General features: G+C 33.3%; 1 protein-coding gene and 2 long non-coding RNA genes across 7 annotated transcripts in view; 2 read left to right on the top strand and 1 right to left on the bottom strand.

The window, feature by feature from the left end:
* The first annotated feature begins 54 nt into the window (after positions 1 to 54).
* Positions 55 to 1,922, top strand: LOC105272763 (uncharacterized). Of its 3 annotated transcripts, XR_892828.1 has the most exons (4): positions 55 to 255; positions 776 to 851; positions 974 to 1,186; positions 1,852 to 1,922. It is a non-coding gene; the product is annotated as an uncharacterized lncRNA (long non-coding RNA). The 3 variants fall into 3 exon arrangements; XR_892826.1 differs by lacking the exon at positions 1,852 to 1,922 and having other exon boundaries at positions 57 to 255; positions 974 to 1,821; XR_892827.1 differs by lacking the exons at positions 55 to 255; positions 1,852 to 1,922 and adding an exon at positions 529 to 583 and having other exon boundaries at positions 974 to 1,822.
* Positions 1,923 to 2,646: 724 nt separating this feature from the next.
* Positions 2,647 to 5,047, bottom strand: LOC105272761 (uncharacterized). Its single transcript, XR_892825.1, has 3 exons — positions 4,770 to 5,047; positions 4,479 to 4,627; positions 2,647 to 4,281 (listed from the first exon to the last, which is right to left on the bottom strand). It is a non-coding gene; the product is annotated as an uncharacterized lncRNA (long non-coding RNA).
* A 2,733-nt stretch (positions 5,048 to 7,780) lies between these two features.
* LOC105272760 (uncharacterized) overlaps positions 7,781 to 22,786 on the top strand; it is a 30,548-nt gene continuing 15,542 nt past the window's right edge. The window contains exons 1-4 of one of the 3 annotated variants that reach the window (XM_011314988.1): positions 7,781 to 8,599; positions 9,193 to 9,624; positions 11,939 to 12,107; positions 18,967 to 19,151. In XM_011314988.1, the coding sequence (XP_011313290.1) occupies positions 11,946 to 12,107; positions 18,967 to 19,151 (347 nt within the window). In that variant the 5' untranslated portion in view covers positions 7,781 to 8,599; positions 9,193 to 9,624; positions 11,939 to 11,945. Of the gene's footprint in view, positions 8,600 to 8,999; positions 9,625 to 11,938; positions 12,108 to 18,966; positions 19,152 to 22,786 lie in introns of those variants that run through there. The other 2 variants (XM_011314987.1, XM_011314986.1) reach the window with 2 other exon arrangements.

Below are 22,786 nucleotides of genomic sequence, written 5' to 3'. Positions count from 1 at the left end.
AGGTAGCGCGGGAAGGATGCGCACGAAAATCCCACGAGTCCCACCCTCGGTAGTAGGGTGGGAGCAGCTCAGTAGCAGTCCCGCTGTCAGAGGGTGCAGTCGGCATGGTGGATGCTATTTTCTGCGTTACGAAATTTGTATTCACTGAAATTGAAAAATTTTCTGGAGTCACTTAAATTTTTTGCCTCCATGTAACCAACCAAATCCACTTAACCCTTAACCAAATAGTTTCAGGAGAACATGAAAATCGAAGAGGTATTCACTGAAATTTGAAAATTCCAAATTTTAAAAAAGTATCAGGAGAACATGAAAGTCGAGGCGGGCTGCTCAGAACTCATCACTTTTCCCGGAAATTTCCATTATTGCGAAATTGCCGAATTTTTCAGAAAAAATTTCAAGTGTCAATTGTGGAATTAATAGAATATTACGTAGATCTAGTCACAAAAACAATGAGGAAAATCCCGATATAATCTGGATAATTTTTACTCGAGATTTTCCACCAGTAAAAGATAAAAGATAAAAATACTTATCAGTTGTATTAACTTTATCAGAACAATAAAACTACTCAGGAGGCTATTCACAAGTAATTTATTATTACAGTAATCAGGACATTTTAAATTATTTTTACAACGAAGACGGGATTGTTTATTGAGCTGCACTAAATATCTTTCGATGGTTGGACTATCAGTTCCCTCATCATCAACTTCGAAATATTTATTGACTCTCAATCCAATTCCCATCTTCGATGGGTAATTATAAAATTTATCACTTGCAGGCCGGATATCAGCGTTTAACGCGGGAGAAAGTGTGAATATATCAGGATAAATCGAGGGTGCGGTGAGATCATGATCGTAAGTACAAGGAAATGGATTGACTTTGATAATAGCTTGTATGCAAGACAAAATTCAAATGTCAGGGACGCAAGGATAATTCCTGCTGTGTAATCTTTTATGATTCATCTAAAAATTTTCAGGAAGAATCCATCAGAACTTACTCCAAGCCGTATTAGATATTCCTTCGTATAAATTCACTCTGCATGATGGATTTGGTGAAGATTAAAGGGATGAGCTGGGAAGAATATCAATTGTGAAAGGCATAGTGGTTATTTTTATCGAGTTGTCGACGCTCCCAAGTGATCTTTTATTGAATGAAAGATTTAGTGAACCATTCAATTTGAAATGCTAAGGTATATTGTGTTGTATCAAAAATTTATAATCATGTGGAATCAGAAATCCCGAAGGTTTGTTAGATTAATCATCAAGTGTGGGAATTTATCATTATTCAATGACTCCTAAAATGTCATGACTTAAATAATTTTCCTGCATATTTTCGAAATCTTCCCGAAATTCCTAAAACTCTGAAAAAAATTCTAGAAAAGTATTGCACGTTCATGAAGCTGTGCAAGTTAAAAAACAATTGTAAAATGCAAAAACGATATATTTTTTCGTCTCAATCCAATCAACGATTTGTCATACAAATTAAAAAATCGATAATTTTGGTTAAAAAGAGGGCCAACATCCTTAAAGGTTATTACATTTTTGAATTAAGGAAACAATTAAAAAATATTCATAGAAATGTAATTTAGGAATTTAAAGAATTAAGTGTTTGTATTTGCAGGAAATAATTTTTAATTATTTTTTAAAAGAAAAAGAAGATACCTTTCCAAATTTAATCCAAAAATGCTCCCATCCCAAAATTATTACTTATTATAATTGATTTACTCTATGGAATAAATACTGTAGGTTATCTATTCGAAGATCTCGTAAGACCTTCAATAGTAATAAGATATGTTTTTTACATCACTCTAAGTTTTTCCATTTTATAAGATGAATCGTTCGTTTGAAATTACAGGGATTAAGCCGTCTTATCTCTCAGAGCTTACGTGTACACCCGGAACAAATCAGTTATCTCAAGGACGAACCTGATAAATTAATTACGTATGTAATTTTGGGTATTTCCTTCTGAGGCAGCGTAAAATTTCCCTCAATTCCATCTTGTTCTGGAATTAGGTCACAAACTCATTATTCTTCAAGTATTTCACTCCGACCGAGGATGTAAAAAATGAGAGAATTTTATTGACAAATAGCTCGTGTTTTTAGCTCTTTCCTGCTGGTGACATGTCCACGGTATTCCATGGTTTTACATTATGCATTGGTAAACGTGAACGGGATGACGAAAAAGGCAAAAAGCATTCGCAGATGTTTTCCAATGTGTAGATCTCGATTTGACCCAGCGAAAGGTGAAGTTACTCCCATCCATGAATTTCATACTCACAGTTTTTATGAATTTGATCCTTTCTCCCAACAGCATTCACCATTTATTGATTTTTTATTCAATTAAAATGAAATTTTACGCTTCTACATTACATTATTACATGAATTATCTTATCATAAACGTGACACGTATTTCTTACTTTTATTCAATAGAATAAATTTATTCATTTTGTCCGTGAAAGAATTATCTTCTCACGCTTTTAGAGCTCGAGAGCCTAACCGCCATTGTCATATGTGTAAAACTGTTCTGATTGTTTACCGAGTCGAGAATAGTGAACATCAATATGGAAATGCATGACGAAGAAATTCCTCTCGATGTTTACAATAGTTTGTTTACAATAGTTGATGGATATTGAATTTTTCTTCAATGTACTGGTATGTAATTACAATTATAATCGCAATCATGTAATTATGCTCGCAGTATTTGCAGAATTAATTAAAATTTCGATGATTTCTCCTTCCAGGAAATTCAAGCCCAAATGCTCAAAATAAATATCAATAACAAAGTAGTAATCCATGACATTCACTAATTAGTATTAATTTTATTAATTAATTAATCATTGATAAATGGAACTGTAAAAATTTAATTGAACTAAAATGCAGTTTTGGATTCTCTCGCATATTTTCAGGCTGTGAATTTTTATTTTATGATATTATCGGTTATTAGTTAAGTTTTAATGGAAATTTTTCAATCAAGATCAATTCAAGATCAATTGATCTACGACTTCGATGGAGAAAAGAAAGTCATTTTTCTGCCAGACTGTCACCTATTCATTGATACACCAAATTAATTCGAGGATATTTTTATTTTTTAATGTTAAATATTGAATATTGTTTTGCCATCTGCAATCCATTTGCCATTTTGAATGGAGATGACTGTCAGAAATAAATCGGTTCAGTATAGAATTATGTCTATTACTGCGAAAGAAGATATCTCCATTGATGTAAATTCACGTTCATGCCCGACAGCAATGAGTGGTATTTGCAACAAAATGATCATGTTTATAGATTTAGTTGAGTTATTACATTTGATCGAATCCATTATATGCATTATATTTCCTCATTTTGCTTCTACTATTTCTTTCTGCAAGAATAGTTACCTCAAATTGTAGAAATCAAACAGTAACACTCCGTATAATTCACTCATGTTACACAAGTTTATGAAAACTCATACAATTGTGCGTACACAATGAACAAAAAATCTTGTGTCGTGCATTGAATCCCATACAAATTTCTTGCATTACATCACGTATCCGACTTTCTACATCCTTATTCGATATTTATCGTGCCAATGCTGTGCGCTCATCATGGAAAATCGGATTAAATAAAAATAATTCATAGCACTGAATCACCGGATGAACTGGCAAAATCGTGGAACCACTAAAATTATATAGTATTCATATACTATATATTTAGTATTTAATTTCGGGGATATGCGTTAAAATTCAAGTGTTCATGAAAAAATCGGCGATTCTTTATCAAGAAAAACTATTTGTTTTTAATTTCACATAGACTCCCAAAATCTCATGATCGTGCAATAATTTTCCGGCGTTTTCCATAAACTTTTCTAAAATTTATAGAAATTTAGGAAAATAACCGGAAGCAATCATCGCATATTCAGAAAACTTCGTGAGTTATAAAATATCGATAGAGTGCAAAAACGGTATATTTTTTTGGGTCAATCTGATCAGCAATTCTTGAGAAATCTGAAAAAATCGGGAATTGAAAATTAAAAATGACTTCATGACTGAAATTTAGAGAAATCTCCTAAAAGCGTAAACTGGAGATGGCACATATTATATATGATAATAATAATTACATAATATTAATAATATAATAATATTATTTTTAGATATGGGGTATTATCGGAATCCGGTAGTGTTTCATTTGAATCGAGTGCAACGCCGGCATTTCATCAATTTTTCGTCGGGTATTCCTGAGAAGTCGTGACGTTATTATTGCATTGTCGGTAATGTTTATTTTTTGCTGAGGTAATTATGTACTGTAACTGACAATTTAGCATTAATGAGCATTACGAAAATCACATGGAACGTACGGTGGATGGATTCAAACAATCCCCATAATTATAATCATAAAATCATTTGTTTATAAACTGCAGATAAACAGTCATCAATAATCTCTTCCATCAGGATTTTATACTTTTAATACATTCTTCTCAGAATTCTAGTTGCAATTTTTTCTTACATTGTTTCTGCTTCTTCTCGGGTTGAACATTTTTTCCTTTTGGTTTTCTTACATGAATTCTCTCAATTCCACTGGAATTGTTGAATTATTAATTTGTTTTTCAATGAAATTCTTTCTAGAGACGTCACTTGAGGTAGAAAAATCGTCCACTGAAAAAAAATGTATGAAAAATATTATTTTCGAGTGATAATAAGAATTTTACCATTTTTAGCTCAAGACTTGTATGGAAGAGTTTATTTATGAGTTTTATGATCGTTTTATCTACGCTAAATCCACGCCATAAATTATTACCTAGTACCTTACAGCGTGGAATTCGCTTGATGATTTCGTAAGCGATTTCTTCAGCCGATCTAGTCAATATCGGCTTCAGTGCTCCATGTTTTTTTCATCTTTTAATCGCACATGTGGAAAATCCGTTGGAAAAAGAAAAGCTGTTGGTGGGACAGGTGCACTTGGCTTATCGTCATTACGACGAAGCCACTGGTACTCTCGCTTCCGCTTTGCCCTCTTTCTCATTCTCAACCATGAATTGCACGTTATCGTTATTTTTTTATTTGTCATGCGATTAGGCCGACGCTTCTAGTGCGACGCATTGGAATGAGGATTGATGCCACCTTTTCCGGATTGTTTTCACGAATTGCGCAGCAAAAAAATCGAGTACATGCTACACATAAATTAAAAGAGCAAGGGCTTTTCCATGGGATTTGACTACGATTAAAATTGATTTATCGGCAAAAATTGAATGCATCGATTCAAATGAGACAGTTTTATATTATTAATAACATTCATGGAGAATTAAAGCTTTAGCGGTGAAAAATAAATTATAATATCATTTAACTGAAGAGTTACTCGATGTTTTCCGCCATTTTGGATCTTAGAAAGGCGTCCGACAAAATGGTCGATAACCTCGGGTAACTCCCCAATTTTTCTGTGATTCTTACTGAGAAAAAAAATTCTTTTGCTCAATATATTTTTTTATGGTTTGTAAATATACTTGAGAAAATAATTTTTTCTCAATGCAGATATACAATTACCATTTTATTCAAATTTTAACAAGATAAACTTCAATTTCCTAAGAATCGAAGGGGTAGAAAAGAAATTGCTGCCCCATCCCCAAGCCCCAATCCCCAATGAGTATGCATCATACCAAAACAAACCCGAATTACTTCTCACATTTTCTGTGATGCTGTTCTTCAGACTGCGATTGTCTTGACATTCCATAAATTTTCAAAAAACATGAAAAATGAGAAAATATCGGCAATAACTGGTTAACGCTGAACGTCGGATTTAGTATTTACACGTGTTGGAAATCGCACGGGAATGAGTGACGAAGAAAGAAATGTGAATGTTAAAAGTAAGAAAAAAATGGAATGAGAAAATACGTAAAAAAGGAGAAGGGAGAGGTGTGGAGGAATAAGTATCTCGTGTAGCGCATAACCTACCTCGAGGGTAATTACACTTCGTGTTATATCCGTTGGTGTGTCAGGTGATAGCGGTACTGTATTTTCTGAATGCCATTGGCATCCCATCCTTTTCGGTTACTTGATAATAACTGCATAAGTATCCTAATTATCTGGAAATATTCCGTTTACTTAATTGAAAAGAATAACGTTATTTATCATTTTTTTTTCTAATTAGCCATTTTTCTGTTGGAAATAAAAATTACTCCGGGTATATCAGTTTGTTCGGGGTTAGTTTCGAGTGAGAAAAATTGGTCTTTCGAATAATGAGTGGAAAAATCACCGTAATTGCATCACTAATGAATATATAAATAATATTAAATAATTGAATTGAAATGCAACACTTTTTCTAATTGAAGAAATGAATATCATGAAATTTTCAGAAAATTACAATTTTTCAATTGTTTAACTGATTTCATTTTTAAACATATGTGTTTTTTATAATATATAAATAATGACGTATAAAAATAATATAATGCTCAGAAATTTCTCCGAAATATTTCATAAATTTCACATTGTTTATTGAGTAATTTTTATTCGACATTCCACTTATTATTTTTTAAACTGAATCCTTTTCCGTGTCACATACCTGCTCATGAGATTTTATGTTTTCTCTGAAAATATAATGTCATGTGCACAAGGTGAACGTCTATCACACATAATAGAGGACTGGGGTTCAAACCCCCAGAGGCTATCTATATTTTTATGTGAAAATCATGCGAGTACTATAGAAAGAGAAACCGAACTACCGCCATAGGCAAGCCACTCGATATTACTTATGATCATACGCCTCTTTAGTAATTGGATTCATAATTTCTGAGAATATGATTTCTTTTATTAGTTTTCTCAATTTTCTCCTCGTTAAGGATATCCAAATACCTTTCACCTTTTCATACAATCCGCAACGAACATTTGGATATTTCTACTCGTTCAAACCGTAAATCCAATCACGTGGGAAAAATGTTCTCATTTGGAAAGAAAATTAAAAATATTTATAGATCACGACTTCGAGTCAAAGATTTATGTACATAAAACTGAAAAGTAACAAACTTTTAAATACATCCTCGTAAATCATTATAAAATTGCTAAATAATAAAATTGTTTGAACTTTAGGATGTCCCACTTTTTTCTTCACACGGAATAAATAGAATTCTGATAAAGACCCGCAGTTCTAGCCATCGAACGTAATCTTTTGTTTGCATTTTATCTTGTTTGTCTAAAATATTTATAAATTTATGTTGGAAATTTGCAGAGGATGTCTAGGCATTTAACATACGTAATAATCTCAGAAAGTTGAGTTTCAAGTTCAATGTCCACAATTTCCATTATCCTCTCTCTCATTTTCCCCTTCGTTAAAAAATAATTGCAATCAGTGACGTAACGAGATTACAATTCACCACGAGCTCGAATCAAGTTCAACCCTACGATATCCATTAACTTAGAGACTAAACTTTCATAATTATTTCCATTACTTTTCATCCTCGGGTGGAAAGCCCTTCCTCTCACTCATAAAAAATATGGGCTTGACTTTAGAGGCGCGTTGGAAAACCGCAGGTGCAGTTCGCAAAGACAATCATGACTTTCCAACCTCGATACATAATATAATATTATTTCACCACGTCGGGTGATCGGTCATTTTCATGCGTTTCCTCTACAGTTTTGTGATTCTTTTTAAATGTTTAGAAAAAACGCAGAAAAATGTTCACACCACTGAGACTTTGTGAGTCATTAAATAATAACATAATGCAATAACTTTACATTTTTTCACGTCAATCCTACAATAAGTTTACCACAAAAATGAAAAAACAATCATTTTTCTATATATGGGGGTAGAAAACCCGTGAATTAATGACAATTTTCTTCTAGGACATAATTTTCTTGAGCTAAGCAATTTCACAAAAACAATTTCGTTTAGATGAACCAGATGTTTCCAGTCTTATCAGATGGTGATTTTTTCCAAAAAAAATGAAGAGTGTTAACTATTTGTGTTATTAACTTCATTTGATTGCAGGCGACTGCATAAAATATGAAAAAAATTAAATAAAAAACCGGCGTATGTGTGGAAACTCTGAGAAGAACATCTAGCTTTTCAGAAGAGCATATTTATATTTTTGGTGTGGGTCAAGGACTTTTTTGGATGTAGGTTCTTAATATTTTTTCTACCCGGTCAAGATTTGAACTCGAGATTTTCATGAGTCAATGAGTTCACCGAGTCGAGCGACTAACTCGGAAGTTTATTCTTTAGCGGTCACCCCGTATAAGCACCTGGCAATGTTGGCGGTGCCCTGGCACTCTCTCTCCTCCCACTGCCAACCGATTCCACAAGAATAGAGAGGGAGAAGACACGATGCCGTCGACTTGGTTCTTGCTCGATGCCACTCATGCACTCGTGCAGTTTTATAGAGTTTGTGTTCAACCGAGCCTCTTATATTTTCCTCTTCCCTCACATTTTCCACTCAACTCCTCTCCCTCTCTACCCTTGTACCTACAAAAGCCGCTCCAAGCCTCGAAATTCTGCAATTTCACAAATTCCGTTATTCCTGAAAATTTCCAATTCCTCATCTTTTATTTCCAATTTTATAATAATAAAATAACGGAATGAAAAGTTCAATTACTCACAGGAATTTCATAGTCTCCTTTTGAAAGATTAAAAATTGAAAGGTAAAAATTGCACAATTCTTGAAAACTTCGAATTTGAAATTTGACATTTCGAATTTCCAGCCCAATTACTCAAGGTGCTTACAATTTCGATTTGAAAATTTTCGAAAAAATTGAAAAATTCCACGATCCCCGATAATGAAAAATTTTCAATTCTCAAATCCTAATTTCAATATTTCCCAGCAAACAACTAAATAAAAATCCCAATAACTCATGAAACTCACTTTCATCGTGAAAAATTTCGGAAATTTCGGAAGACAATAAAAAAAATTCCAGTCTTGGAAAATTGAAAATTTCCAATTTCTAATTTGGAATTTCAATTGTTCCTAGCGGACGACGGAATAAAAATTTCAGTCACTCAAAAATTTCACCTCGGTGTAAAAAAAATATCGGAAAAATGGGAAAATTCCCGATGAACCGTGTCGAATGAAATTTTATTAGTTGAAGAGGTGCAGCAAGGTGTGGCGAGAGTGAGAGAATAAACTTCACATCTCCCCTCTTGTCCCTCTTCACAAGTTATTCCCTCTCTCCTGAGTATGAAAACGTTCTCCCCACTTGGTTTTACCTTGTACCTTTCCTTCCAGTTGTAATCCCAGGTGCCTTCAGCTCGAGTTCGGTCCATTTTGGTGTTTCGTGTCGTGCGGTAAACAACACCAACATCTACATTCATCACAAATTATCTAAATTAAAAAACAACACACGCTGCCGACATTTAATATTACTATTGTGAGAAATGTGATGCTAGTTTAGCTACCGTAATCCATTCAAGTGTCAGTGATCCCCAGTGAATCCAGGTGTTTTTTTTTTGTTAAACTCTGTTGTATTTACTCAATTATTTCTTGTTGTTTAACGTCTCCTCATCTTTTAACTTCTCCTCTGGTTTTTGATGTTAATACTGTATTTATACCTCGGTACTTGCTTGAGCATCGTGCACAGTGAACGTACTATATTATTATTTTCTGGTTGAAAAAGGAAGAAACGAAAGAGAGAAAAGAAGAGAAGTGCATTCTCCGTACCGGGCATTTCAGGTGAGTTGCGTGCAGATCGACTTCTCCTTGTCTTTTTTTTAAACATTCTTTTTTCGTCTTCTCTACCCCCTTCTTCGGGAAGATCTACCGGGTGAATCATTCACCTTTGATTATCGACCCTCCATTTTTTATCGGTTCTTAAAATTTAATTTTCCTTTGCTCATCTGCGATAAGGGGTTTAACCGATGAATGTTCGACCGCGCCATTTTCGTTGCCCTTGAATTTTCCCGGGTCTTTTAGGAACCGAGGGGGAACCGAGGGGAGATGTGAGAATCTGGGAAGAGGATATTGTTTGTTGTTTTTTTTTTTCGCTTTTTGTGGAGACAAGGCTGGGGTCGATTGGGCGAATTGTGTGGGAACCGAATGTAAAAGTCGATGGGTACGTAGGCTATTCCTTGAGATGGATAACATGAAAACGGGTTTAAGCGTGAAAGTAATTGAGGAAGTTGGACGGGTGCTCACGAACTACCTCGAGGTACGTTAGAATGAACGATCGGGGAATTTGTGAATTCTTTTTTTTTTCCCTCTAATACGGATAATGTGGGAGGCAAAATGATGAAGCCTGCGAGAACGTGGTCCACAGTTTTTCAATTTACCCAGGGAAGTTGGGAATTAGGGATAATGGATGCAAATGTGCACCGGATATGCAAAGGAATTATTTCACAGGAGTTTTTTATTACCCAGAACTCAAAATTTCACGAATTTTTAAAGGATTTTCAAAAGCTCGAAATTTTTTCGTTTACGATTTCTCCGGGTTTGAATTCCATCTGTGCGTTGGTTAATTAATTTTTATAGCGTCCTTTATGCCGTTCTCGGGAGATGATTGCAGACATTTTTCTTCTTGACTTTATTGGCCGGTTAATTTTTATGATAATTGCTTCATTATTTGGAAGAAATCTGACGATTCTTTTTTTACAACTTAGAATTGAGTTCTTATAATGTTTCAAGTCTTTATTTTTAGCTTTCGAGTACTGCAGGTCTGGAATTCGGTGCAATGTTTTTATTTGTGAAGGATAGAAACGGTGGAATAGTTTTATGGAATATATTATTTTGTTTCTCAAGCTTACACTGTTTTTACGACTATATTTCGAATACTATGCAAGTAGCACTACGTACTGGAATTTTTTAATGTCAAAATGTTCTGCAGTTAGATTTTTTTCCAGAAAATTTAGTATAAATAAGACTAGGAAAATTAGTTCCTTGCAAAAATGGATTTTTCATTAAAAAAACCACTGGTTGTCACTTGAATTCAATTTTTTCACTTTCTTATTTACTTTCTCCTCTCTTTTCTTCTTAATTATATAGTTTTTTGAACGCTATAAAAATAGTACTGCGTATTGAAATTTTTTGAATGTGAAAATAGCGATAATTTCATAAAAGCCGTGAGGATACTTTTTTTTAATTACAAATCGGATTACGCAATAATATTTTTTCAAGGAAATTGTGTATAAATAGGAATGGGCATCGTAGTGCCTTGGGGAGACAAAGCCTTTCGTAAAAAATCGCTAGTTATCACTTGAATTCAATTATATGACTCGAACATAAAATTATACTTTCACTCTAATCAATCCAAAACTACTCACTCCTCTTTCTCAATTTAATTCCTCAATGAATTAATCACTCACTAGAATTTAATCTGGGAAAATTTAATGTTGAGGGTCATAATGTAATAGTGAATTTGTAGTATTTTGCAGAATTATTCTAATGGGATGAATAAGTACTAGAATATTGAGGAACCTGTTCTCCTGAAAAATCTGTCGTGTGACATTTTCTCTTACAACTTATCCTCAACATACTTGCATAATTAACGAAACTGTCGTGTTTACCTTGACACAACTGCACCCCCTAACAATTTCAATCGTTAATTAATATTCATTTCTCCTCGGAGTTCTCCATCTTCCTCAATTAATCATTCAATTAAAAATCAAGTCACCCCATCGGCGACAATAATTTACCATTTTTCCTAACATCATTGTCACAATAATTATATATTATATACATAATAATAATTATTATTCATCAGATCATTTTTTTGATCAGAATGAATTTATAAACAATTTCCCGGATTTAAAAACCCGCGAAATTTCAAAATGGTGTGAACATTTTCCTGTGTTTATGAGTTTTTAAAAAGAATCATAAAATTGTTGACAAAAAATTATTAAAATTCGTAAACTATTAAATAAAGTCAAGATACAAACATTATATTTTTTCATGTCAATCCCATGGATAATTTTACAGAAAAAAAAAATAAAAACGTGAATTTTGTTTAAAAGAGTGTAGAAGTTGAACAATAAAAAATGGTATTGTTTTGCAGTTGAGCGATGGCCTTGAGGCTGCGCACCAGCCAAGATGTCAAAAAAAGTTCGTACTACGTGTGGTACCTCGGTGCCAGAGAAGCAAAAGGTGTGGATGCAATGCCCAGTGCCATAGCCTATCTCCTGGAACGTGAACGACTTCAAGAGCCTTTCAAGGTCACACTCCAGGTAAAACAGTTATCACAACACCCACAAATGGTCAACCACCGAATAAGAGTTCAACATTGCTATTTTTAGAATTAATATCTACCCACCCTTGAAGTCATTAAACAAGTCGATAGAGCCGGTTCCAAAGAGGTACCAGCCTATCTTTCTTTTATATAAAGACAATAAACCTTTCATCTTTATGCGAAAAATTCTATTCTAATGCCTACCTTATCGCATTCTAATTTTCTCGCCATTTATTTCTTATTTTATATTCAATGTGCGCTAAAACCTCAAGAAAGTCCAATCAAAGATTCTCCGATCCATTACTGTTATTTATGTCTCTTTCTGATATTGTGAAATGTTTCAATGGCCTCTACGGAATTCCTTTCATCTCTGATGTCTGAATCTGTACGATTATATTTTAATTCAAAACTTGTTTCCTTTTTATTGATTCGTTTCATTTTAACTCAGAAAAAGTTTTCTGAACCCATCATTAAAATTTTGAAAATCGTTGATTTATTCTGAACATTTATTTGCGGTTCAGGGAAGAGAAATTGTATGACATATTTGATGATTTTATTGGTAAAAAGTGTAAAAAGTTTACGTAATTCTCAAATACATTTTATTGAAGACTTGCAAATGCATGAGTGACGGGAATAGTTATAAAAAATTGTAGAGATTCTCTCGGTTTACTGTCGAAAGCACTCGGTACCCATGAAGTACATAAAGTAAAATAGGTGTGAATTTAAGAGTGCGATCGCAAATGTATGGATAGAAATGTGTTTTGAAAGTAATTGACGGACGTTAAATTCCACTAAAGTCATAAACAGTGGAAAGGAGGTAGATTTAGAGGATTCAGATTGTAGAAATGTTCAATTATCCTTCTGAAATATCACTCACGACCTTTACTTACGAATGCATTCTGTAAGATTGAAGATAATCGGCAATCCCGTAATAAAATTAACAATCAATAATACTGAACATTGACACATTGACAGAAATGACTTTTGAAATGCGCCTGAGAAACATTACGTATCCCACTACTTTTCTCATTAAATAATAAATTATTTCATTCCTTAAAAAAATTATTTTATAAAAAATTGGAGTCCATTGGGTCATTTCCGGTCTAACTTTAAATATAAATAATCGAAATATTCAAAGAATCTTAAATCGCGAAAAATTGCCCATAATTTATGGTTTTTTCTTCAATTAAATTCAATTGATAAATGCACTATTTTTTTTTCTTACTCTAGACAAATGATTATTTTATGTAAATGGTATATTATATTATATTATTATTATACCTGACTGCTAGTTTGCTCTCAAGGTTTAACAGTTTTTGTTAATGTTAAAAACTATATAATTCGATTACCGGTCTAGTTTCTAATTTTTATTGAGCCTTCACTCTAAATTGGAAAGCCGACGAGATTTCATAAGTCTTTTCTTCAAAATACCATTTAATGTCACTCTTCCAGAAATTATTACTCGGACTTCAATTCTATTTCGCCTCGCATGTCTCTGGAACGAAATAATAAGCAAATTAACAATTAATTAATCATCAAGTCCTCTGGTATAAAAAGATTGATTGGTAACACCTCAATTTGGAACTCGGTGCAGAGAAAGGTGATTGACGATGAAAAAATGCGCGATAAATAGAACGAAGAAATAACACAATCCGTCTGAGAATAATGAGTAATGAAATCTAATGGCTGTTGTTAAATCTCAGCAATTAGGAGTCATCTGCAATTATATCCTTCTTAAAAATTCAACGAATCGTGCTGGCTTATCCGCTTTATCCACCTCAATGTAGGTCTTAGATTCTATACGAGAATTCCAAACGCTCGATGATTGGAGATAGAATAACCCTGGGATTTTTCTTTCACCTATTTCTTTGGTTCGGAAATCAAGGGAATTGAATGGTTGTATTCATCGAGCAAATGCGATGGGAGAAACGAGACGGGGAAAAGAGAAATGCGTAAATGTATTCGGTGTTTCGATGCCACCAACTTGGTGGACTTGTTTTCTATAGGTAGATGTGTGCTGGGCATTCATAAATGAGGGGAGAGGTACATTTTAAACGCGACTTGTATTGGAATCTGGGAAAGGAGATAGTGGCCCGGTTAGGCCAATTGCTGAGGTGCCACTTTATCGAAAGACAAACTTGCAATTCAAAACTGCAATCCAAAATTAACTGAAATTAATTTTTATAAATTCATTTACTTTTGACAGATGAATTCAATTGACACGAGTAAATCAATTTATAGCATTTGATTAGTTAATTCACTTGGCACTACTGAATGTATAGGAAATTTTTTCGGAAATGTATATTTTTTTTCGTTGGTCATTTTACGTAGTAAAAGTGATTATTATTTTCAATGCAGATACAGATGCATCGGTAAATTGTTAAATGGAAGACACTAATTCTAATAAAATTTTGGGAATTCATATGCTTGGGCTAAGTGAATTTATTTATTAATTTTTGTAAAACATTCAACATAAAATATAATTCAATTTTTAATCTATTGGAAATTTATTCATTCATTGGAAAATTGTATTTTCAATTAATTGAAAGCTAATTTTTTCTGTCAGTGAAGTGTATCCATTTTTATCTTATCAGAAGAATTTTTCACTTTTTTTCAATACTGAGTCTTTAGCTCATCCTTGGAGATGAATTATATTTTATTATAATGACTTGAAATGTGATGTTGATAATTCGATTTTGTTTAGTAGATAAAACGAGTTTAGTGAGACTTATAGGAATTCGCGTGGGGTTCGTTGATATTCTCAATTATTGTTCTCGAGAAATATCAACAGTTTCATGTATTTTAATACAACGTAACAGGAACTTCAGGGAATCCATTTAAAACAAAGCTATCTGAAAAGTCATCATTCACTAGTCTATTTCCGAATTTAAGTTAGGACTTGTGTGAGAACTCGTTGTCTTGCTCGTTGCGTGCAGGATGCCATTTTGAATTACATAAAATCGTACAATTAAAAGGACAATAAAATTTTGAAGATGTCCAAGATTTATAGATTGATATGACTAACGAGCTCTCACGAATTTCAGATAGATGAGTTGATTTCAAAACTTTGAGATGCCTTTCTTTAAGAGAACTTCCTCAGATATCTCTGGTTTATCAGAATATATATCGAGAAGTGGTTGAAGTGAAATTTTAGAATGGAATATTTTTGGAATATAATTACATAGAATTTCTGAGTAAAAACTATATATTTTTACAGTGTAATTAAACGAATAAATAAATGTTGGCGGGGAACAACTTCCGTTAGTCAAAATCAGAATTTAATATTCACTTCTAATTAATTTGTATTGATTGGAATTGATTACTTATAAAAAATATTCAATGGGTATCTTCGATTAAATAATTTATTGTAGATTATAATTACTTTGCCGATTAATAAGCAATACGCTATCGATATAATCAATATAATTAATATTAATCAATATCATTATTAATTAATCCCTGCCATTCTGATAATAAAAATTATCTTGATAATTTACTGATAATTTATAATTGTATAATTCATTCAGTGAATTGATCTTTAACTTTGGACATTGACCCTGATTTTTTTTCCATATAAAATTTTATAAAAGGAATCATGTAATCATCACTTATCAATAATTGGATAGATAACAGTAATTAGTTTGTGAGTTATCGTCAAAAATCGAAAGAAAGAAAAAAACCCGAAAATTTTTGTTTCTTTTCTTCGTACGGGATTTATTGATTATCTTCTGACGATTCCATTTTGACATTCTTTTAATCCGAAAAATTCAGAGACTTAGAAGAATCAATTGATCTGACAACTGTCAATTGATAATTGTGTTAATTATTTTTTGAACTCGGATTTCAGCCAATCGACTGGTGCGCAGCATTCGAGGCTGTCAAAAAAGGCATCAATAAAAAAATCGTTATGTTCCTTCAAATCTGAGATATTGACTAGAAATTAGAATTGAAATAAAAAATGCACTTATCCTAATTTACCACTTCGCTACAATATTCATCAGGCGTGAAGTACAAGTTTCAAAAATCCCAACTGCAGACATATTTAACGGAGGAATTTAACCGCGTATTTGCCACAGCATTTCAACAAACGTCAACTTTCGCTGGATTGCGAGGTGATTATTGTTTGAGCGTTAACACGCTTAAGATCAGATAAGAAAATTGTTTGTTACGCACGTGGGAATAATACCCATAGCTCGGTACAGATTGGAAATTTCGATGATCATATCACGGAGAAGAAAAAGATCCAGATCATATTTCTTTGTTTTCTCTCAAAATGACATCTTTTCCTTGCATTTGGTTTCTCGTCGGTTGGAAATTTCTCCTTCGTGTTTAAGTCATCGAAAGAACGTAATCGCATGCTCAACTACCCATCAACCAGCGGATCTACACTCTAGATCGTGATCAGATTCATTTCTTCTTGTCGTGGGTAATACGATGGAAAATTGTGCGTGACCCGTAGATTAAGTTTTTCCGGCTTTTCATGCAAGGGATCGTTATCAGTAACTTCAACAATTCTACCAAAACTCAATAAATAACATTTATATTGCGAAAGACTCATCACTCTGATAAATTGGAGATTATAATCATAACAATAATCATTATTATTATCGAATACTTATAATTATTTTTACTTTCATGCCCATCGAATCGAGCACCCATTACGATAAACTCTTCTTCTTGATAAAAAGATTCATTTCATACCTTTAATTCTTTGCCCTTCGTGAAAAATCGATAGTTTCAGTGGAATAAAAATCGTTATCGAGCGGAATAAATAGGGAATTTTCCTTTAATGAGGCAAAAGATACTCGGACAATTCCAGTGGATAAAGGACACGAGAATCTGAAGAATGTTTCTTTGCCTCTTTTTCCGCAATCCTATGGCAATGGCAACACAAGTCACATGGGTAATTGTGCTAGTAGAAAATGCAAGAGTACGATGGATGCATTCGAGTCTAAATTGCGCAATTATAATTGCAACGCTCTCCAACCATCCAACTACGACAACAACTTGGTGTCATTGCTACGCGAGAAAGTTGGATGGGTATACCTGATTGCTGTCAGTAACATCTCTTTGGAGTTTTAAATATACCTCTAAGTTCCAAATAACTGAATTTAATAACAACAATTAAAGAATCGTTGATATTAGAATCTAGATAGAATTGAGAGTAACTGTTGGAGAATTTATTCATTTCTGTCATTTTCACCTGAATTTCTCGTAACAAATTATATATAAATTATAATGCCACCGCTATAATTTTTTTTTCAAACCAATCGCTTCTGGAATTGAATCTCATCGGTCTAATGTTGATAAAAAATATTCAACAGATTCAATTTTTTCATCATCTTTATTTAGTATTATCTTTATTGGCTATTTTCAACCGGATATTCCATGAATTTGCACATAGAAATTTTGTACATGAATGTTTGTATATGAAAAGCGTTAGGGCACGGATCATTTATTTACATGGATCTCGAATTACACGATCTCCGCTTGTGTAAATTTTGAAATCAATTTGAGCAACTGAACCGCATATTTATCTGAGTACAATCATTCAGTTTTCGATATAATTAAAAAAAGTGAATAATAATTTATAAAATCCAGTTTATTGGGATAAATAAATCAGCAGGAATGAACTATCTACCCCAGAAATTTATTTTCTTACGGATATCGTTCGTAATTGTTAGTAAAATATGTTTACTAGTTTGTAGATAAAGGATAGAGATGTTGAACGCAGATTTCCATCATTCGATTAGATTTTTAATTGTCTTTTGTGAGCGTGCCTATTGTATACTCATGTTTCAATAAGTATCGACTAGATCGGTAAGTTAAAAAAGTACTGGAGGTTTATCCATTATCTTTGTGCCTTTTAAACCCCGTTTGACGACATTTTGACTTGAAAAACTCGTCTTAACACACACTCCAAGGTAATCCAACGGAGTTAACGGTTGATCAGTGACTTCTTCGATCCCTTTTTCAACCTCCATTCCGTATGGTGCACAATGAATCGGCAACCGGCTCTCCAATGAATCGTTGAGACATCCATCGGTCACGAGCCATATTGCGACACGGCAAATGCCCGGGAGGTACAGAGACTAAAAAAAGAGAATATTGAGAAACCTGCATCGAACACTGCCTCACAAATTGGTGCCCTAATAGAGCAGAATAGTTATTGCTAGCCGATACATTTGTTTGAAAATTAAATTCATAATTAGTTAACGCATATTTCGAAGCCCTTCATTGATTGGATTTTCACCTTTCCAACCAAATATAGGTCAATGATTTTAGAAATTCAACATATCTGAAAAAATTTTGTTTTTATGCAAAATTGGTAGCTCTAATATGTTTCGTTGTCAAAATTTTATTGCCGGATCGCAGCTTTCACCATTCATGAGTAAATGATCCACGTCCGTACCACTCCCTTTTTTTGTCGGATTCTGGGATAATCCGCATATATTATACATATATTGTACACTTATTTGAAAACTCATTAAATGAGTTTCAAAATAATACGGGATTTTTGGGATTTCCACGATTTTTCGTGGAGTTATTACGTTTTGAGTGTGAAACAGTAATTTTCATATTTTACCTAAATTTCAACTTTGGTTCGATGTTTTTATGATTCCAAAGCAAATGAATATTAATTGGCTGAAGGCTTCGAGCAATAGGCAGTCGCCTCTTGCAACAGATCATCTTGAAATATAAAATAGGTTAATAGTAATATTTATGTACGAGTTTTGAGACAATTTATCGTTTTTTGAAATGATGTTAGTTGTATCTGATTTTGTTGCATTTTGTTTGATGAAGTTATCACTCGTCAGCTTGGTGAATGAATTAATAATGGATTGATATGTAAACAGGTAAGCAGCAAGGGACTGAAGATCATTCAGACAGTTCATCCGGGCGTATCGACGAGGTCTGCGGTGAAGCATCTTGTGCCAGGTCATGCAGTTCTTGCTGCTGTGCAACGGGAGGACGTTGTTGCTGCCACTCTTCTTCTTCCCAATCCAGCTACCAATAATCCTGTTCACGTTCACGCCTACAGGTTTGCCATTTATAAATCTTCTCTTTCATTCAGTAATCCAAGCCTAGGGAATCGAGAAAAACTATCACTAAAAACTAGTGATGGTTAAAAAATACCGTTAAATATGCTGACCATCAGTACTCGTTATTTTTATGAAGGTATGCAGTAACGGGGAAGAAGTTGCTTACCACAGGATAGTACAGACTATTCGATGGTCTAGTCGATGGTAGTTTTTATTTTTCGGGTTGCAATCGGAAGTTCAGAGAAACCGAAAAAAATCGGTTTTTAGCAAATCAATTTAAGATTTTCGAAAAGATTAATTTAATCGCCTGGAAAATAAGTTTTTAAACAATAGATAATTATATTTTCGTTTTGTATTGAAAATGAGAAGAAGAGAGGAACATTCCACATAAAATGTAAAAATTCTTGATTGCAAGGGAATATTTAAAAAATAAATGTTGAGAATATGTTTTCATTGGAGTTAACGTCTAACAATGGATTCACGCCGTTTTCTCTAGAAATCCATTATTTACAAAATAATTGCATTTTAACGACGAAGAGTATGACGACACAAAAACGTAGTGCTTCACAATATGTTTATTAACGAAGCGACAAATACTTGTAAATGAAACTGCTAAGAGTGTTGGAAGAGACCATAAAAAATAGATAATCACTTTCTTCGGTAATTTTCATTGTACTTCTGGTGAGAAGCAATTGAGTTGTTTGAATCAAACTTGATAGTTTTGTTAATTATGCAAATCCTCCATAAACCAAGGTGATTGCAAAAGACTTGGAGGCAGTTTAGAGCCGAAATAATTCTCGCTAAAAAAAATCTCACGGTACTTTCTCTCGAAATCGATAACCATCGAGATAATTGCATAATTAACACGAGTAGATATTCGTAGGTTACCTATAGTTTTCACTCTACCAATTAATTTTTCACTTCAGGATGGAATTGACAATAAAATTCTGGGTGCAATATATTCCAAGAGAGAATGCATTACGAGATATTTAAAATCTATTCCTCTGATTCTTGTTTATTATTTTGTTAATATCACGCTGACGAAGTAATAGAAGTTAATTTAATTATGTCATTGGTATAAAACAAAATGACTGATAGAAAAATCCGACGAAAATGATTTAGACTTGAAAAATTTGACGATAAAAAAATGTAACATTTTTTTTATAATTATAAACTCAATGAAATCTGGATTAGTAATAAAAGACAATTCGACCACAACTATTGCAATCTATCATTAAATATTAAATGCTGAATCGGTATGAATTCATCTGAGCGTTGAATTAACGGAAATGAAATAAGAGAAGCTAACGAGAGTGATTTGACGTAGACAAAAGTGAAATTACTGAATCGGTTTTCCGATAATTCAAGTCTTGAAAGAGCAATGGAATATGGCAACCAATGAAAAATATTGTGAAAGTAATTTCTTCGTCGGTAGAGCCAATTTATCGAACGAAACTGAAAGTAGTCTTGCATTTGCTAATGACCACTTCCAATCGATGAGAATTAATATGAAATTGATGATTGGAGAGTTAGAAAGGCTACTCGAGGTCATCGAGTGTACAAACATCATTTCTTCATGTAGAATCATTTGACCGTGGACTCCAGTGAAATGAATTTTTTTTTTGCCGCAGGATACAGTCACGAATACAATGGTAAATAGTATAGTAAGAGAGAATTCATTAAACTAGAATTGAGTAATTCTGGGACACGAGGGACTAATGTACAATTGCAACGAAATGTATAGAGTACAATGGCAGAGTTGGTTGCCGTTCTGGATTCGAATTTTCTCACTCATTAGCGCAATTTTAAATTGAAGTAACTGCATTCACAAAAAATAACAAAAACATGAGACGGATTTACACTGAGTCGTTACTAACATCGTAGCAAATGTAAAGAAATCCGAAACACAGTGGATCAAACGAAAAACAGAAGGAGAAAAAAAGATGATGAAGAATTAAATGTTATGTCTGAGTTTATCCAGGAATTTCTGTAATTGGGGCTAATTGTTGGAGCGAGACTATTTATGAATGGAAAAAACAAACCGTGGAAAGACCATGAAAAAAATTGAAGTATAACTGAGGAACAATTGTTGAAATAATTGCAGCATCTGAGATGGTGTGAAATAAATTTAATGGATCTATTTATTGTATTCCATGATTTACAGAATTTTCAGTTGAGATAGTCAAAGAAATTTCTCAATTGGGATTAAAATTAAAAAGGAATTAGTTGTAATTAAAGGGGAAGTAATTAAAGGTCAATGAAATAATGCCCTTTCAATCCTTCGATCAGAAAAATGAGTAAAAAAAAATTCTGAAAGACATCACCGGTTCCCTGTGAAAAAAATCCAGATATTATGAAAAGTGTCACAATTTCTACCTCATAGCTCACCTTGTGAAAATTATGTTTCAAATAATTACAATATATATAAAACTATATTGTCTTTATTTTAAATTTCAACAAAATATGCATAATTGGTAAAAATTAATATAAAGGGAGTAAATAAATTAAAAAAATGTTTTAAAAAATATTAAACACTTGTAATAAAATTTTTTCCACAACAGTAAAATAGTATTGACATCATGCTAGTATGAAAAGGTAAACCTGAAGACTATATTGACTATATTGTTACAGATTTTATTTATCGGAAAATTATTTTTAGCATGTGCTACCATATGACGATTAGAGCATGTCAAATGCTAGTGTTTCTAAAAATTGTAAGGTCTTTTCGTTGAGAGTTGAAGTCTGGATGAATTTCAGAAACTAAAATTTAGTTCTCAGTGGTGATGATTATGAAGCCAAAATAGCTAATAGACCGATGGGGACAATGGAAGCCCCTGGGTATCGAGTGTGAGAGTATTTTTTAATTCTTCCCACATGCGTGCAGTAATTCGTGATACAACAAGGCCAACCAGTTGATGGTAAGATCTTTCTCTCTTGTTTGGGGTCGTCCGTTTACATGACCTCGCCTATCTCCTTAATTAACGATTTTGCACGATTGTAACGGTACCAGGAGCATGATGCTGCTGATGCCCAGAGCATATCCATGTGATTTTCATAATTTGAGTAACAAGGGATCGATAGTGGGGGAGAGAATAAAAATAATGGATATGGCTGTGTACTTGTGTACTCACGGGGCCCATTGCTCAGCAACATGTACACAGTATCACTATGAACAATTTTCTCACACTTTGTTGTGCTACCACTTGGCAGTTAATGGATCTGGCCAATACAGCTTGTATTACTTTGAAGGATTCTATATATGGATTATTATGGTTTGGTTGCTCCTAGGAAACCATTGTACAGAGACTGGTTGCTTTGAAAATGAGGAAATTGCGCCTCTTGTTGCGAGAGAATCGAGTCATTCGCATTTTATCGTCTTATTCAGGTGCTTAAGGACTTGAAGGTGTGAATTATTTATGAGCACATGACCATAACATGACCATATGTTTTTGTTGGGTTATATTGTAGTGAGAGGATGGAGAGATTTGAGGACTTTTATGGAGTTTATCAGGTTTATGTCATGTAAATTATCATGAAGGAAAAGGTGAAGGTCTCAGTCAAATAACGCACTGCCGCTATATTCTCGAATGAATACCCCTTTTTATTCTGGTAAATAAACGATTGCGTAGAAATT

Source organism: Fopius arisanus, unplaced genomic scaffold (assembly GCF_000806365.1).
Source record: "Fopius arisanus strain USDA-PBARC FA_bdor unplaced genomic scaffold, ASM80636v1 scaffold00270, whole genome shotgun sequence".
NCBI classification, from domain to species: Eukaryota; Metazoa; Arthropoda; class Insecta; order Hymenoptera; family Braconidae; genus Fopius; species Fopius arisanus.
The sequence above is the reverse complement of the archived record's forward strand: the minus strand, read 5'-3'. Positions and strand labels throughout refer to the sequence as shown.